The 13449-nt window shown below is 53.5% G+C and overlaps 6 protein-coding genes across 6 annotated transcripts; 2 read left to right on the top strand and 4 right to left on the bottom strand.

The window, feature by feature from the left end:
• Positions 1 to 413: 413 nt before the first annotated feature.
• On the bottom strand, positions 414 to 1603 carry P168DRAFT_287958 (uncharacterized protein). Its single transcript, XM_024836684.1, has 4 exons — positions 1317 to 1603; positions 1223 to 1264; positions 658 to 1122; positions 414 to 584 (listed from the first exon to the last, which is right to left on the bottom strand). Exons 1-4 carry the CDS (start codon positions 1368 to 1370, stop codon positions 468 to 470), a joined length of 678 nt encoding a protein of 225 aa, XP_024696073.1. The 5' UTR covers positions 1371 to 1603; the 3' UTR covers positions 414 to 467.
• A 516-nt stretch (positions 1604 to 2119) lies between these two features.
• P168DRAFT_324885 (uncharacterized protein) lies at positions 2120 to 3741 on the top strand (the record flags this gene model as incomplete). The annotated part of the gene is made up of 4 exons (XM_024840914.1): positions 2120 to 2167; positions 2215 to 2274; positions 2324 to 3384; positions 3489 to 3741. The coding sequence occupies exons 1-4, from the start codon at positions 2129 to 2131 to the stop codon at positions 3739 to 3741; spliced, it is 1413 nt and encodes a 470-aa protein (XP_024696072.1). The 5' UTR covers positions 2120 to 2128.
• Positions 3742 to 4067: 326 nt separating this feature from the next.
• On the bottom strand, positions 4068 to 5932 carry P168DRAFT_324884 (dolichyl-P-Man:Man(7)GlcNAc(2)-PP-dolichol alpha-1,6-mannosyltransferase; the record flags this gene model as incomplete). The annotated part of the gene is made up of 3 exons (XM_024840913.1): positions 4068 to 5539; positions 5592 to 5870; positions 5917 to 5932. 3 exons carry the CDS (start codon positions 5930 to 5932, stop codon positions 4116 to 4118), a joined length of 1719 nt encoding a protein of 572 aa, XP_024696071.1. The 3' UTR covers positions 4068 to 4115.
• Positions 5933 to 6087: 155 nt separating this feature from the next.
• P168DRAFT_324883 (YOS1 family protein) lies at positions 6088 to 7146 on the top strand. Its single transcript, XM_024840912.1, has 4 exons — positions 6088 to 6192; positions 6258 to 6316; positions 6392 to 6502; positions 6610 to 7146. Exons 1-4 carry the CDS (start codon positions 6158 to 6160, stop codon positions 6663 to 6665), a joined length of 261 nt encoding a protein of 86 aa, XP_024696070.1. The 5' UTR covers positions 6088 to 6157; the 3' UTR covers positions 6666 to 7146.
• A 713-nt stretch (positions 7147 to 7859) lies between these two features.
• P168DRAFT_287955 (uncharacterized protein) lies at positions 7860 to 8852 on the bottom strand. The gene is made up of 2 exons (XM_024836683.1): positions 8744 to 8852; positions 7860 to 8682 (listed from the first exon to the last, which is right to left on the bottom strand). The coding sequence occupies exon 2, from the start codon at positions 8552 to 8554 to the stop codon at positions 8114 to 8116; it is 441 nt and encodes a 146-aa protein (XP_024696069.1). The 5' UTR covers positions 8555 to 8682; positions 8744 to 8852; the 3' UTR covers positions 7860 to 8113.
• A 1358-nt stretch (positions 8853 to 10210) lies between these two features.
• Positions 10211 to 12776, bottom strand: creB (ubiquitin C-terminal hydrolase CreB; the record flags this gene model as incomplete). The annotated part of the gene is made up of 4 exons (XM_024835784.1): positions 10211 to 12323; positions 12391 to 12404; positions 12468 to 12611; positions 12738 to 12776. 4 exons carry the CDS (start codon positions 12774 to 12776, stop codon positions 10211 to 10213), a joined length of 2310 nt encoding a protein of 769 aa, XP_024696068.1.
• Positions 12777 to 13449: the final 673 nt, after the last annotated feature.

Below are 13449 nucleotides of genomic sequence, written 5' to 3'. Positions count from 1 at the left end.
CATTTAGCTGGTGGTTGGTTTGCTTATATGCTACTTACTACTAACGAGTGATGGCTGGTTTAGTTTCAGATCTAGTTAGGAAAGTAAACTGGTTGTGAATAAATTGGCTTTCTTCTTTTTTTTTTTTTTGCCCGCTTTGGATTATGAGGATGATTAATTAAATGCTACTTATTACGTTTTAGTTGTCTCGGTATGAGGCTGTGCACACCGGGATGATCGCCATGTGATCCTATCTATCCTACCCCGGCTGAAAAACGAGGGGAACACCTCCGTTCACCCGGGATCCTTGTCCTTGATGTATGTTTTAATCCTACAATGATAACGAGTCTATGAGGGGCGTCTTTTTACTATGGACGTCGTTCTACGATGTATGTCGATCTACAGTACAATGTAGGTCAATCCTCGATAAATCTGATGGAACAATAAAAATATCATAGTTTCGTTTATTCATTTACAAGCCCACTCGTCTAGAGCTTCTTGCTGAAGCTATAGACAAGGCGCGCCATCTCGCACTTGCCGTCCTTGGCGACGACCACGCGACGGCTGTGGAGACGCTGGCCGTTGACGTTCTCGAAGCCCCAGACCTATTATCGTCATTAGCATCTGCACCAGAACCCGAAGGAATAAAACGAAGAAGGGAGGGAATGAAAGACATACCTGCTCCGCCGTCCACTTCTTCTCCTCATTCACCACGAAGCTCTGCAACCAAAGGCCCTCACCCTCGCCGAACTCCTCCGCCGCCTCAGTCTCAACCAGGAACCCCTCCGTCTCAGCGCCATCGGCAAGGATCTCACCGCGCAGGAAGCGCGAGACCTTCTCGGCGAGCACGGCGTCATCAACCTTGGTGTTGACGACGACAGCAGGGCGCACCTTGCCGTCGACGGACGAGCCGCGCAGGTAGCGCGACTGGCCGTCGAGCTTGCCGAAGACGTGGTCCTCGTGCAGGCGCTTCTCCCAGTCCGTGATGCGGGTCTCGGAGGTGCCGGGGATGCCGCCCGTTAGGGACTGGGCGATGTCGATCTGGTGGACGGTGGGCTTGGCGGGGTCGGGGACGACGTGCTTGACGGCAAGGGTGATGGTGGCCATGTTGAGGGCTTTGCGGGTCATCCAGCCCATGCCTTGCTTGGGGGGTGTTAGTTTTTTTTTTTTCATTATAATGTTTTGGGGGTTGAGGGGTGGGGGGTTGAGGGGTTGTTTATGGGGTTCTGAGGGGTAGACGTACCAGGGCGAGGATGGGCTCGGTAGGGTTGGAGATGGTTTTATCCTGATATTGTTAGTTTTGTATATTGATTATATTTGAATCAGTATGGACATACCATCACCCACTCTCCGGCGAGGTTCTTGATCGTGACGTCGGTGGGGGCAGCCATGGTGTAGTGTGTAGTGGGGTAAGGATAGGATAGGATATAGAGGGGTAAACAGGTAGACAGGTAGATTGGTATGGAGTAGACGGGTATACAGAGAATGTGTAAGGAAGAAAGTTGAAAGAAGAAAAAAAAGAAAGAGAAAGAAGAGGATTAAATAGAAAGAACGAAAGCGCGTGAATGTGACGGAGTCCAACGAGGAAATGTCGAACCAATAATGTCATCGTTTCTCCAGTTTCTTCTGCCCCGCGTCTTGGGTCACCCGAGGCTGTTGGCCTCACATGCATGTGGTGCCTGCTTCAGGGCCTTTCGGGGGGATTTCCAGGTACGTCAGTGGATGATTCGATCGGAGGATGTCACTTATTTCCTACATCTCCCATGAACCCCGTCTTTCTCCTGTTCCATGCATGGGTTATCATTCCGGGGTTTGCTTGGCGGAGGTCTATTCGCTACATGTATTATATTATATTAATCATTTTGTTTGAGTTGTTGATATAGGAGTGATTGTCTATATATGTATATATAAATCCCTTTCTAGATATAGAAATATAGGTAGGTAGCCAGAGAGGAGAGAGAGAATGAGGGGTATGAAAATGAATGTGTATTTATCCATATAAATCACAAGTATGATGACACCTCAGGCAGTACCCCTGGCACGTGGGCGCTAACCCATTCCATCCTAGCGCCACACATGACCACGACGTGTTGACCCCGTGATTCCCACCGCTTCATACTTCCTCTACTATCGCGACAGCTTCCTCACCATGGCGTTCAACAAGAAATATGCCGGTCTTCCTGACCTGGTATGTCCTTACATTGAACTCTGAACGATTCTCACTAACAGGAAAAGGACCTCGCCCCTGACATCTACGAAACTCCCGATCTCACCGACGATGCCTCCACCATCCAAGTAATCCACCACCCATCTAACCTCCCCTTTCACCACTCTAACATCACAGACACAAACTATTCGCACCACCTCCGACGATGGTGTCCCTTCAACCAACCCCGACATTGATCGTCAGCCCGTCAATGCGGACGCCGCCCGTGCTCACTTCCTCGGGGCCACCGTAGACGCCCGCGATGCCAACTTCTCCGACAGTATTGCGGCAAAGCGCCGCGCCTACCGCAGCAAGTCGCGTCGCCGCCAGCGCCGTACGGGCCCCAACGGGGTCGAGGAGGTTGGCGACCTGAGCGACAGTGAGGACGAAGGCGTCGAGCGGAAACTGGCGCGTCTCCGCCGCGAGGTTGAGGAGCTTAAGAATGAGATGGCCGCTCAACCGGACAAGGAACAGACCGGTCAATCCGAGACGCAGGAACAGGAAAAGCCCACAGACGATGGCATCCTGGAACTCAGCCGTGCCGTCGATGGCCTGTACGCGTCCGCACGGGGCGCCCCGCAAGCAGGCGGTGGCGCCGCCGCCGCCTTGGCCCAGAAATTATCTGGAGACAGTGCTCCCGAGTCATCTGCGCAGACCGCAGATGGCGCAGCCAACCACAAAGAAACTGCGGTGTCACAGGCAGCAGTGCCCGGTCCCGAGCCCGCGTCGGCGAGCGTGCTCGCCCACGCCGCCGCCTTCGACAGCCGCTTGGCCCTCATCGAAGCCGCCATGGGAATCAGCAGCGCCTCCAACCCCTTCCTCCCCACCGACTCAGAGCAGCAGCCGGCCCTGCAGCCTGTGCTCCCCACAATCGAGCACCTGACATCGCGCCTCGCCACCTTAACCACCACCCTAGTCGGCCCGAGCCCCGTCTCCGCCCTACCAACTACAACCCACGGCACGGCCTCCACAATCGCAACGACCCCACACCTCGAATCCCTCTCCACCCGCGTCCGCAAGCTCGCCGCCGACGCAGAAACCCTCGCAACGGCCCGCAAACGCGCCCTCGACACCGCCAAAGCCGCCCAAAACGCGCGCATCCCCCTCGACCCACCCTCATCCAACACCATCCTTGACCCCGACACCGACCCCACCTCCCCCAACCAACCCCCGCCTCCTCCTCCTCCTCCACAGCCGAAGTCCTCGACCCAGCCGCCGCCCAGCGCGACGAACAAGCCACCAAGATCCAAGCCCTCTACGCCACCCTCCCCACCATCCAATCCCTGCACCCGATCCTCCCCAGCGTCCTGGAACGCCTGCGCTCCCTGCGCGCCCTGCACGCGGGCGCGGCCCACGCCGCGGAGTCCCTCGACGCCCTCGAGCGCAGACAGGCGGAGATGGTGGGCGAGATTGCGCAGTGGCGCGAGGGTCTGCACGTTGTGGAGGAGAAGATGGGACGCGGTGAGGAGGCGCTGAAGGGGAATGTGGAGGTTGTGGAGCCTTGGGTGAGGGAGTTGGAGAGGAGGATGCAGGTGTTGGGAGTTGAGGGGGAGTGAGTAGTAGCTTGCATGATGCGTAATACCCCTTTTTAATTCTTTCATTTATCTATTTATCATTCGTTCGTTTTTGGGAACTACTTGGGCAGTTCAATTCATTGTGATGGTGCCAGCTAAGCACACTGTACATGACCTTGCCTTGTGGTGCAGCCATGATATTACCATCGAGAAGTTAGACATAGCAGATCCGGGTTAAAATAAACCCAGTATCCAACACCACACATACAAGGTTACAACCCAGATCTTATCAATGCAAGCTTATAATACAGACTCCCAAATTTATAATACATACAACCCAGCTTTATATTGCTACAACCCAGATTTCACAATGTATACAACCGAGATTGATAATGCTACAACCTAAATTTCAATGACTACTGCACCCCCCGTTTCAAAATCATAATCTTCGGCTGCATCCGCACCTCCATCCACCAACCACGCGTCACCCGCCGTCTAATCCAATCCCGAACACCTTCATAAACATCAACAGCGCGGGATCCCATCAACTCACGCAGAACGCGCTCTTCGACCGTACCAGCTGCTTCCTCACCAGGTTTGACGATGGCTACACCCGCGAACCCGTCCACCGTCTCTAGCGGTTCCCAGGGGCCCGAGGCAACCAGCCCAGGGTTAGTGTGCTGCTCGCCCGGCTCGACGAGGATGTAGTCGAAGGGAGACCAGAAGGCTGGATCTGCTTTGCGGGCTGGGTCCTCCGTCTTATCGTAGGACCAGGTGGAGCGGGCGTGGCGGAGGGCTGGGAGGCCTGCGCCGGCGGGGGCGGCCATGACGAGGCGTGTTTCCGTGGGGGGTTTCTGCAGGAAGCGGGTGATGCCTGTTTGGCAGGCGAGGTTGCCGAGGTGGACTGAGATGGCGGGTTGGGTGTTGTGGGCGTTTGCGTGGAGGGTGCGGAGGGCGGTGGCGCCGGGGTAGTTTGCTGCAGAGGCGGGGAGGAGGATGAGGTTGGAGAGGAGGAAGGAGGCGAGGGTTGAGGCGATGAGGGCCAGCGAGAGGAGTCTGTTGAGGGTGGTTTTGGCCCGGCGGGTCCAGATGTAGGAGGCGCCGAGGGCGGATGTCGCTGTGAGGGGGGGGATGGCGTAGAGGATGAAGCGCCATTCTTTGTGGGGTTGGGTGCTGTAGAGGGCGATGAAGGCGAGGGGTGGGAGGAGGATGTAGGTGGCTGCGCTGCGGGTGGCGGGCTTTTTGAATGCGTAGGGGAGGCCGATGAGGTAGGTGAGTGGGTTGAGGAGGAGGCGCGGGAGGGCGTTGGTGAAGTAGAAGTGCCAGGGTTGAGTGCCCCAGGCGGCGGCGTGGCCTGAGACTACGTTGAACTGGAAGGCGGATAGCTCAGGCCAGAGCGGGAAGCGTTGCCAGAAGAAGGAGTCCACGCCGACGGTGCAGGCCAGACCGACGAGAACGCCAAGGAATCCCGCGGGGATGATGTCGCGGACGATGTCAATGCGACCGGCGCAGAAGAGCGCGATGGTTGTGGTCGCTAGGAGGAGGGCCAGCTCCGAGCGGAAGATGATGCCCGCGACAGTGAGGAGGAAGAGGGCTAGACGGCACCGTCGCCAGTAGACGCGGGGCGCCACGGGCTCGGGGAGGATACATCGCAGGGCTACCGTCGCGATGCCAAAGGCGAACATGTTGGAGAGGGTGCGCGAGGCGTAATAGATCACATGGAACTGGCTGGCCTGGAAGAGTAGATACCAGACGGCGGTGGTCTGTCCGAAGGCGCGACGCACGCCAGAGGCGAATGACATTAGGGCGAACGAGTTAGCAATCCCCAGGATTGCGCGTGCTATACACGTTAGATCTGGGGTATTCGAGGTCGTAACAGGAGCAGGGCATACCCAGCCATTGTCGATCGATACCGGCTTTCAGGTCGATCCACGGCCGCGACAACCCCGACAGGGCGACAGCGCCAACAAAGGTCCGCGGCACGGCACCTGGAAAGGAGAAGTGATCATATTCGGAGCGGAGGGTGTCGGCGACATTGCGAGTGGGAATGCCCGAGTGCAATAGGTCATGGACAGCCTGGATGTGGAAGGATTCCTCTACCTTGGTGTAGGGGGCGACGGAGAGGTGGAACAAGACGAGGACGGGAATGGAGAGAAGCAAGAGATACCAGACTAGATAGTTAGCATGTGGGTCTATAATTGGAAAATCAATACTTACCGATATCCCTGCCCATGATGAAGAGTTGATGAAGCAGGAGCGAAGTAAAGGAAGAAGAGCAAAGTAAATACCGATGGAAGGATAAGTTATCGACACCTGATTGATAGAGACCGCCTTAGGTTCCCCACACGCCAATCTGTCCACCATCATCATCGTCAGCTCCGGCTTCATCTCCTTCTTTCTCCCTCCACTCCGCCTCCTCCTCCTCCTCCTCCTCTCCCACCACTGTCAATCCCACAAGATGTTTTTCTTCGGGCTTGGGAAGCTCGTCTATGCGTGAGTCTACCCGTTGTATCTAATTTCTGACCAGCTCACTCACTAACCGACCACTCACCCGTTAGAGCTATCCTCCTCACCAACGCTATTGCAGTCCTCTCCGAAGACCGCTTCCTCGCCAGGAGTATGCCCCCCATTCTATCCCAAGCACGACAATCCGGACTTAGGAAAATAAACTAACGCTCCCATTTCTCTACAGTCGGATGGGGTCGCACCCAGGCTGACCCAGCCTTCGGCGCGACATACGACAACTCCAGCGTGAAAGCAAAGACAGTCAATTTGATCGCCAGCATCCGGACCCTAATGCGAAGTATGCTTCTTGCTTCCTTTCTCTCTTTTTCATATCCATATTCATATATGTGCATACATATATATCACTCTATCTCCAGACACGATAACTAACGAACAAACCCACAGTACCCCTAATCGTGATCAATACCGTCATCATCGTCTATCAGCTAATCCTCGGGTGACCGCATCTCATACCTGCCTCGACTGATCCTGCCCGCGGATTGCTGCGGCTGTTCTTATCTTTCCAAGTCCCCGTCTCGCAAAATCGCCGGTTGCATCCTGTGGAGCCTATCTTCATCCTCCTCCCTTCCTTCCTCTCCACACTTCGATCGACCGTACCGACTGGGGGGAAGAATAGCGCAATGTCAGAAGAAATCTACGAGACGATGGGTCGAGGGAACAGGCTACAAACAGACGGACGGGCGGACGGGCGGATGGGCAGACAGGCAAGCTAGCTAGCAAGCAAGCAAGCGCAGCAGGAGGAAGACGACGACAATGATGAAGAAGCTGCGGTCGGAAGCTGGCTGAGACCGCGTCAGTGACTTGGGTCTCTCTTCCACCGCGGGAATATTGTTGCGACGGCAACTTGCATACTGTGATTGATGCGGTGTTCTCATGTATTTACTACTACCTTACTATTTATTACTACTTACTACTTTCTGCTATATTGACACTGTGCGCACTACCTGGGATAGATATCTTTTAATAAAATCACTACATAAACCGCCTATCTACCAATTGTAGAAGCCTAAGTTGATGGATTTCCAGTGGTTCCAGTGTAATAAACAGACCTTTATGCGCGGGATGGATCCTATGTATATGTGATACTAGTGGCTATAAATGGTAAAATCCACTGTCCATAGAACATTTGACGTAGAGACGAACCTCGAGTGCTAATATACGCTATTCCGCATGAGACAAAGTTCTGTATTTTGATCTACATATGTTTCACAGGATTGACTTCTCTGGACGAAATGATCTAGTACTTGAGTGAATCATGGTATCCTATGCTCAATACCTATTATGCAGGTCATCTGTGCCCCAAAGCTTGGTAACTCTCAATCATCCTAGGCTTTGTCATTTCTGGCGATATACTACATCTTCAAGAATCTAGACAGCGGGTGGCTCAGATAAAGTTCGCGAATATCTGTTTCTATAGAATGACCTTGATCTTTCCAGTGTCAATCTCTGATATTGTACAGATCTACAGGTCAATGTGTCAGTGCGTTTAGGTATAACCATAACCTGGAGGTTAGAAAGTTCATTCTGCTATCTCCAAGTCCCGAGTCTTTCTAACGTATCCTTCAACGCTTGAGTACTAGTTAGTACTTACACTGATATCTGTTATGACGGAGAAATTCAATTGATATGACAGCGTATATTATGACATGTGAATTAGTTTGATACAGTACATCATTATCAACACAGAAAAGACTTTTCAACATATTATTACCCGGAGAGACAAGTATGCTTCCGGGTCATGTAGAAGAATCTTTCCATCACCTTGACAAATGAATCGACAATGACTGTTAACCACCAAATTGGAAATAGATCATCTTCATTCGCGGTCTGGCCATCTGTTTATTCCTGCCAGACGGCGTGAGCCAGTCTTCAGCTTGTCCGGCCTATATCACTTCGGAGGCAAAGGCTTGGTAACGCGCAAAGCAATATATGGTTGATGGTTATTAGGCAGAGCATGGCTGCCAACTTTCCTCCCCCAGAGATAATACTCCATATGGCGGCTATAGGTAGCGAAGCCACCCTTGACCCCCAGCCCATTGATATCGGCTTCACCAGAACCGCGTCCCTTCATCAGATTCTCCAGATAAGTAGTCGCCTGCGCAACAACATCATCCGAGACATCGCCCAGACTCTGGGAGAACTTCGCCAGCTGAGCCTGGACCTGCTGGGTAACCCAGCCTGCGACACTTCCTGTGGGAATGGAGATGAGAAAGGTAAGGACGTCGCCTTCGTTGATGAGATCGCCCCAGACGACTTCCCACCCGCCGGCTGCGATATCCGCTCGCACTTGGTTGCGGTTGGTTACTTCTTTGCCGGAGGTTCTGCCCATGGTTGGATGAAGGTTGATGGATGGGATGTTTTAGTGAGATGATGGTGTGATGATTCCTTGTTTGATCTCCATCTCTCTTCTGCTCGAGTTCAGAACAAGCTGTCTTCTTTTATAGCTGTACAGGAGTACTAATGACGTTAGAAACTCCTTTCCTCAAGCTGCCCACCATGAGTCTAGAAGACAACTGACGTTTGTACTTCCATCACAATCGGAAATCAGACCCAGCCCAGCCCCAGGCTGAATCTGGGTATATGGAGTCATGCGGAAGTCTACTGATATGACCCAATTTCGAATACTTCTTTCCAGCTCTTTGTTTCCCGAGTTAGTTCATGGTGCAATACAATTCCGGCATAGCCACCTACCTACTTGGCTAATAGCTTAAGCCCTCGTCGGGAGCCATACGTAATGACGGAGTGTGTACAATCAGTTTATGGGTGGAAATCTCATTCGATCAAGACCTACAGGCCAGGCCAGGCCAGGCTCCGGGGGGGCGGGTCTGGGAATCCCAATACCTAGAAGGTGGCGGGTCTAGATCAAGGGGACCGGGAGGGGAGGTGCATGTCGGGTGAGTGTCCGTTCCATGGGTCGAGATTGTTTGATCCTTTGTGACGGAAACCTTAACAGACAACTTACATAGCTGCAACAATGCAAGGGTTTTCCCATGGCTGATGCATTCAATGTGTCCAATAAGACGCCTAGGAACACGAAGCCACAGGATACTGATGACCTAGGGGGATCAAGGCCTCTCTGCGCTCCAACGGCCGCCAGATATACAGGAAGTCTTCCCTGAACGCTGGTTCTAGGCCCTGGGTATCTACCATACCATGGACATACAAAGCGCTGTATTTTTACCGGTATAGCAACAAACGGTTAATTAGACTAGTCTGTTCATTACTCTTGAAGAGGTTGGTAACCTTCAAACAGGATTGCATACACTTCCTTCGTCCTAATACCGCCCGGACAATCACAATCACATAGATATATATACCAATCGACCCATCATGCAACACAGCGAAGCCCGTCTGTCTGTCTGTCTGTCTGCAGTGTAGTGTAGATATATAAGTAATCACACACATCTAGTCCAATATAAAATTCTAGTATAATCTTTTAAAGGAAAAAAGCCTACCTCCCAGAACGATCACAATCAAACCTCTTCTTCAAATCAAACCGATATCTAAACTCGGTACAAATCAATCACAACATAGAAAAGAAGGTAGAAACAAAACAAAATAGAATAAAAGACATGTCACCCAACCAACGCCGCTGTTTGCCTAGCTTGTGACCCAGGCACGGGTATCACAATATGGATCAGGTATAGAAAACAAGATGAAAGAAAACATGGAGAAAAGAAAGGTAAAAGGGAAGGAAAAAGGAAAGGGAAAATAACAACGAATGAAAAAGTAAACAACAAACTGGACCAACCAGGCCCATGGCTCAGAGAAACAAGCAAATCGATGCATAGATGGAAGGAAGATAGAAGGAAATGCCAGACGGCAAAGAGGGGGAATTGCATCGGTCAGCAAAATAACGACCAGGTCAGGGATAGAAATCTGAACAAGAAAAGAAAAAGAAGAAGAAATTGATGATACATCAAAAGTATGTACGACAATGCGTGGTCATATGTGCAAAGGCAAGTCGTGTCCCACGGCCAGTTGCTCATGAAAGAGCGCTGAAGGACTTCTTGCGAAGACTGAAGCTCCTCCATTTGCCATGGCTGCGGGGTGCGTGTTTGAGGTCCTTGTTGTTCTTAAGGCCATCCCGGTCCTCTTCGTGGCTGGTGTTTTTCTTGGACTGGAGCTTCGAGCGATGGGGCTCACTGGGCGACGCCGGTGATTTCTGGGGAGGCGGAGACGGCTCGGGGATCCCGTTGCTAGGCGATGATGGATTCTCGCTGATGACGGCCCCAGCTGTCGAGCTTCGCTGATTCTCCTTGTGGTTGCCTAGTCGGTGGCTGACGCCACGCCTGAGGCGACTGAGGCCGCCGGATTTGCCGTGGTCGGGATTTCGCCGGTCCTCTTCCGCTTTGGAGTGTCGGCTTTCTTCCATGGCGGCTTTCATTTGCGCTTCCTCGCGTCGGTGGTCTTCCCGCGCTTTTGCTTCCTGTTCCCGGGATCTCGCCTCGTGCTCCTTGCGGCGTTGCTTCTCTCGCTCCTTTTCGGCTATCCGCCGTTCCTTTTCTTCTTTGGCCCGCTCCTTTTTCGTCTGGAGATCGCTCTTCTTGGTTCCTAAAGTAAACGCATGGCTCTCCGGGATGGGGGGAACGGGTGGCGCGGGGGTGGAGGACGAGAACCGTGTCTGGGATTTAGTGGGCGACTTCTCCTTCTCCAGCTCGACGTGTTCGGGGTGGGTGGACAATGGAGGGGCGGAGGGTGCCCGACTCAAGCCTGTGGGTCGGATGGGTTCGTCCTGCGAGTGGATTGCCGATTCACTGTGGACATGAGCCAGGCCCGGTGACTGGGGAAACCCGTTCTGTTTTGTCGAGTCGGCGGCGGCTGCACCGGCGGCCGACTGCATATTCTCCATTTCTTGCTCCTTGAGAACGGCCTCCAAGGTAGTCTCCTGATAGAACAGCACGTAGGCACAGGCCAGGCCCGGCTTATCGCCAAAGAAATTGCGGACAAAGTTTTTGTCCACCGGCTCGACCATCTCATCGTCAAACAGCAGCCACCCTCGATCCTGCGTTTTGATGATGGCGACGTAGTGGCCGTGGTACGGCCCACCGCCGATGTGCACCACCACCGCGTACAGCTCGTAGAGTCGGTCCGGGTCCTCGGCGTCGTCCGTCGTGTTGAAGAGGCGCAGGTGGTAGGGGTAGACTACCCGGTGGAACAGCTTCTGCAACCGCTGCTGATCCTCGGTGTATTTGAAGCGTTTTAGGTGCAAGGCCAGAATTCGGGGTAGACGCTTGATCTTCATCCGCTTCTCGGCCTCCTGAAGACCTCCACAATTGTCGCAGTGGAATTTGTTCCGTTCACAGAGCATCTCTTCCGCGGAAAACTTCCGCAGACACGACGTGACGGACGAATGCTGCTCCAGGTCCACCGACAGATCCAGGAAGATCTCGTCCCGCTGAGAAACCTTCTCGCAGGTCAGACACTGGGTCTCCGAGGTCAAGGTCCCCTCGAACAATTCATGTACCCATCGAGTGGTGTTGGGGGTTTTCGACCCGGAGCTCCCCGATTGTTCGATCGAGTCCACACTCTCTGTCGGCGGAAGGAGACTCCTGTCGGGCAAGGGTTGCTTGGAGGCTTCCGTCTCCACATTGGCCACGACTTCGTTCAGTAGTAGATTCAGGAACTCGTGCGCATCCTGATGCATGGCAGTCCGGAACATCTCGTTCTCCCGTCGCAGTATATCCAAGAAGCGTTGGGGCTTGATGATCCCGATGCGAGACTGACTCCCGACCACCGACTCAAAGATATCCTTCAGTGATGTAAACAGTGACTCCGACATCCCGTAGCTGGTAGCGTTGTTTTTGGTTTCTAAGATGGGCATGGTCTGCAAGGCCATCTTTTTTTTGTACTCAGGCGAGTCCTTGTCCTCGGGCTTGGAGGGCTGGGCGGGAGGCGCGCCGGGGCGCTGGGCGTTGGCGGCCTTCTGCTTCTCCGCTTGCGCCTCGGCTTCCATGTTAGCGATCGCATCCTGGAAACGAAGATTCCCGGCCAATGCGGCTTGGAGGCTCTCGATGGGGGTTCGGGTCGGGTAGTTAATCACGGCCTCCCGGAAGGGCACCGAATAGTAGAGACATTGTAATATTGAGTTGCAGTAGCTATCGCGGCACATCGTCAGTTCCACGTCGGTCGCAGCATCTATGCGACACCATGCAAAGAGCTTACCAAGTATTCCCATACTGCGAAGAAGAGCAGAAAATCAGTATCGCGCCTCATATTCTGGCGACAGGGCTCCCACTTACATTTTCCATCCCAAAAAACTTATCGCTGCCATCTTCCCGGATCGCACTAGAGTCCTGCAGCATCTTCTCCAGCGGGGTCATCGGCGGCGGTTGAACTTCCTTTTTGGGCGGAGATGCGCCGGTGGCAGCAGGCGTGGAAGAAGCCTGGCAGCAGTTAGCGACTGTCAGCGACATCGATCATCTCCAGCGGTCGCCGTCGCTCGGATCGCCCGCATGCGACGGCGGCGACACTCTGCGAGACGGTGGACAAAGCGACCGGCTCAAACATACCGGATCCTTCCGGGACTTGAGCTTCAGAAAAGACCCCATCGTTGTCACGGAATATCTTGTAGGAGACCAACTTCATCTGGTAACTTCGGGGGGGGAAAGACGCGGACGTCCGGACGGGGCGAGGTGTGTGTGAGTTGTTCAGGCAACACGCCAGCGGCCAACTCCACCGTCGCAGACTTGCAGAATCGACTCGTAGACTTGCAGGTTGGCAGGTTTCGGTAGGCGAACGAACGGAGAGCGAATTGACGGAGAGCGAATTGACGAGGAAAGGCGGCGGGCGAGAGTTGAGGGAGGGGGGAGAAGGAGGGCGAGGTGTTTGGAGGACAAGCAAGGAACAGGAATTAAGAGGCCGCCACCATAACCAGAAAGTTTTAGAACCGCGGATCCGAGAAGGAGAACCAAGAGAGGCGTTTAGGCAAATTGGATGAGCGAAGAATGGAACGGAACGTGAACGGCCGGCGGAGTCGAGATGTGGAGGCGGCCACCGGTACCTGGAATGGTCGAGAACCAGAATGGGTTGAGAAGGAGAGAAAGGAGTTCGATGGGAGGGTGGGGATTGGGGATAGCAAAGGAGTGAGAGAGGCAAGCAGTGAGACAAGAGAGGAAGAGGGAGAAGGAGATAAAGAGGAGAGAGTAGAAGTTAAAGATAAAGTGAAGCGTTGAAGGTTAAAGGGAACAATACTGAATCGATGACTGAGGGGATCAACTCATG

This window comes from Aspergillus campestris, assembly GCF_002847485.1.
Source record: "Aspergillus campestris IBT 28561 chromosome Unknown P168scaffold_2, whole genome shotgun sequence".
In the NCBI taxonomy this organism is placed as follows: Eukaryota; Fungi; Ascomycota; class Eurotiomycetes; order Eurotiales; family Aspergillaceae; genus Aspergillus; species Aspergillus campestris.
The sequence above is the reverse complement of the archived record's forward strand: the minus strand, read 5'-3'. Positions and strand labels throughout refer to the sequence as shown.

Bases quoted from the DNA above. Each gene is read 5' to 3' on its own strand.
- P168DRAFT_287958 (XM_024836684.1), bottom strand. From the start codon at position 1,370: ATGGCTGCCCCCACCGACGTCACGATCAAGAACCTCGCCGGAGAGTGG. The intron at 1,123-1,222 runs GTACGTCTACCC...ACACCCCCCAAG, and splicing joins CCGAGCCCATCCTCGCCCTG to CAAGGCATGGGCTGGATGAC. The intron at 585-657 runs GTATGTCTTTCA...TGACGATAATAG, and splicing joins AGAAGTGGACGGCGGAGCAG to GTCTGGGGCTTCGAGAACGT.
- P168DRAFT_324883 (XM_024840912.1), top strand. From the start codon at position 6,158: ATGTTTTTCTTCGGGCTTGGGAAGCTCGTCTATGC. The intron at 6,193-6,257 runs GTGAGTCTACCC...CTCACCCGTTAG, and splicing joins CTTGGGAAGCTCGTCTATGC to AGCTATCCTCCTCACCAACG. The intron at 6,317-6,391 runs GTATGCCCCCCA...ATTTCTCTACAG, and splicing joins AGACCGCTTCCTCGCCAGGA to TCGGATGGGGTCGCACCCAG.
- P168DRAFT_287955 (XM_024836683.1), bottom strand. From the start codon at position 8,554: ATGGGCAGAACCTCCGGCAAAGAAGTAACCAACCGCAACCAAGTGCGA.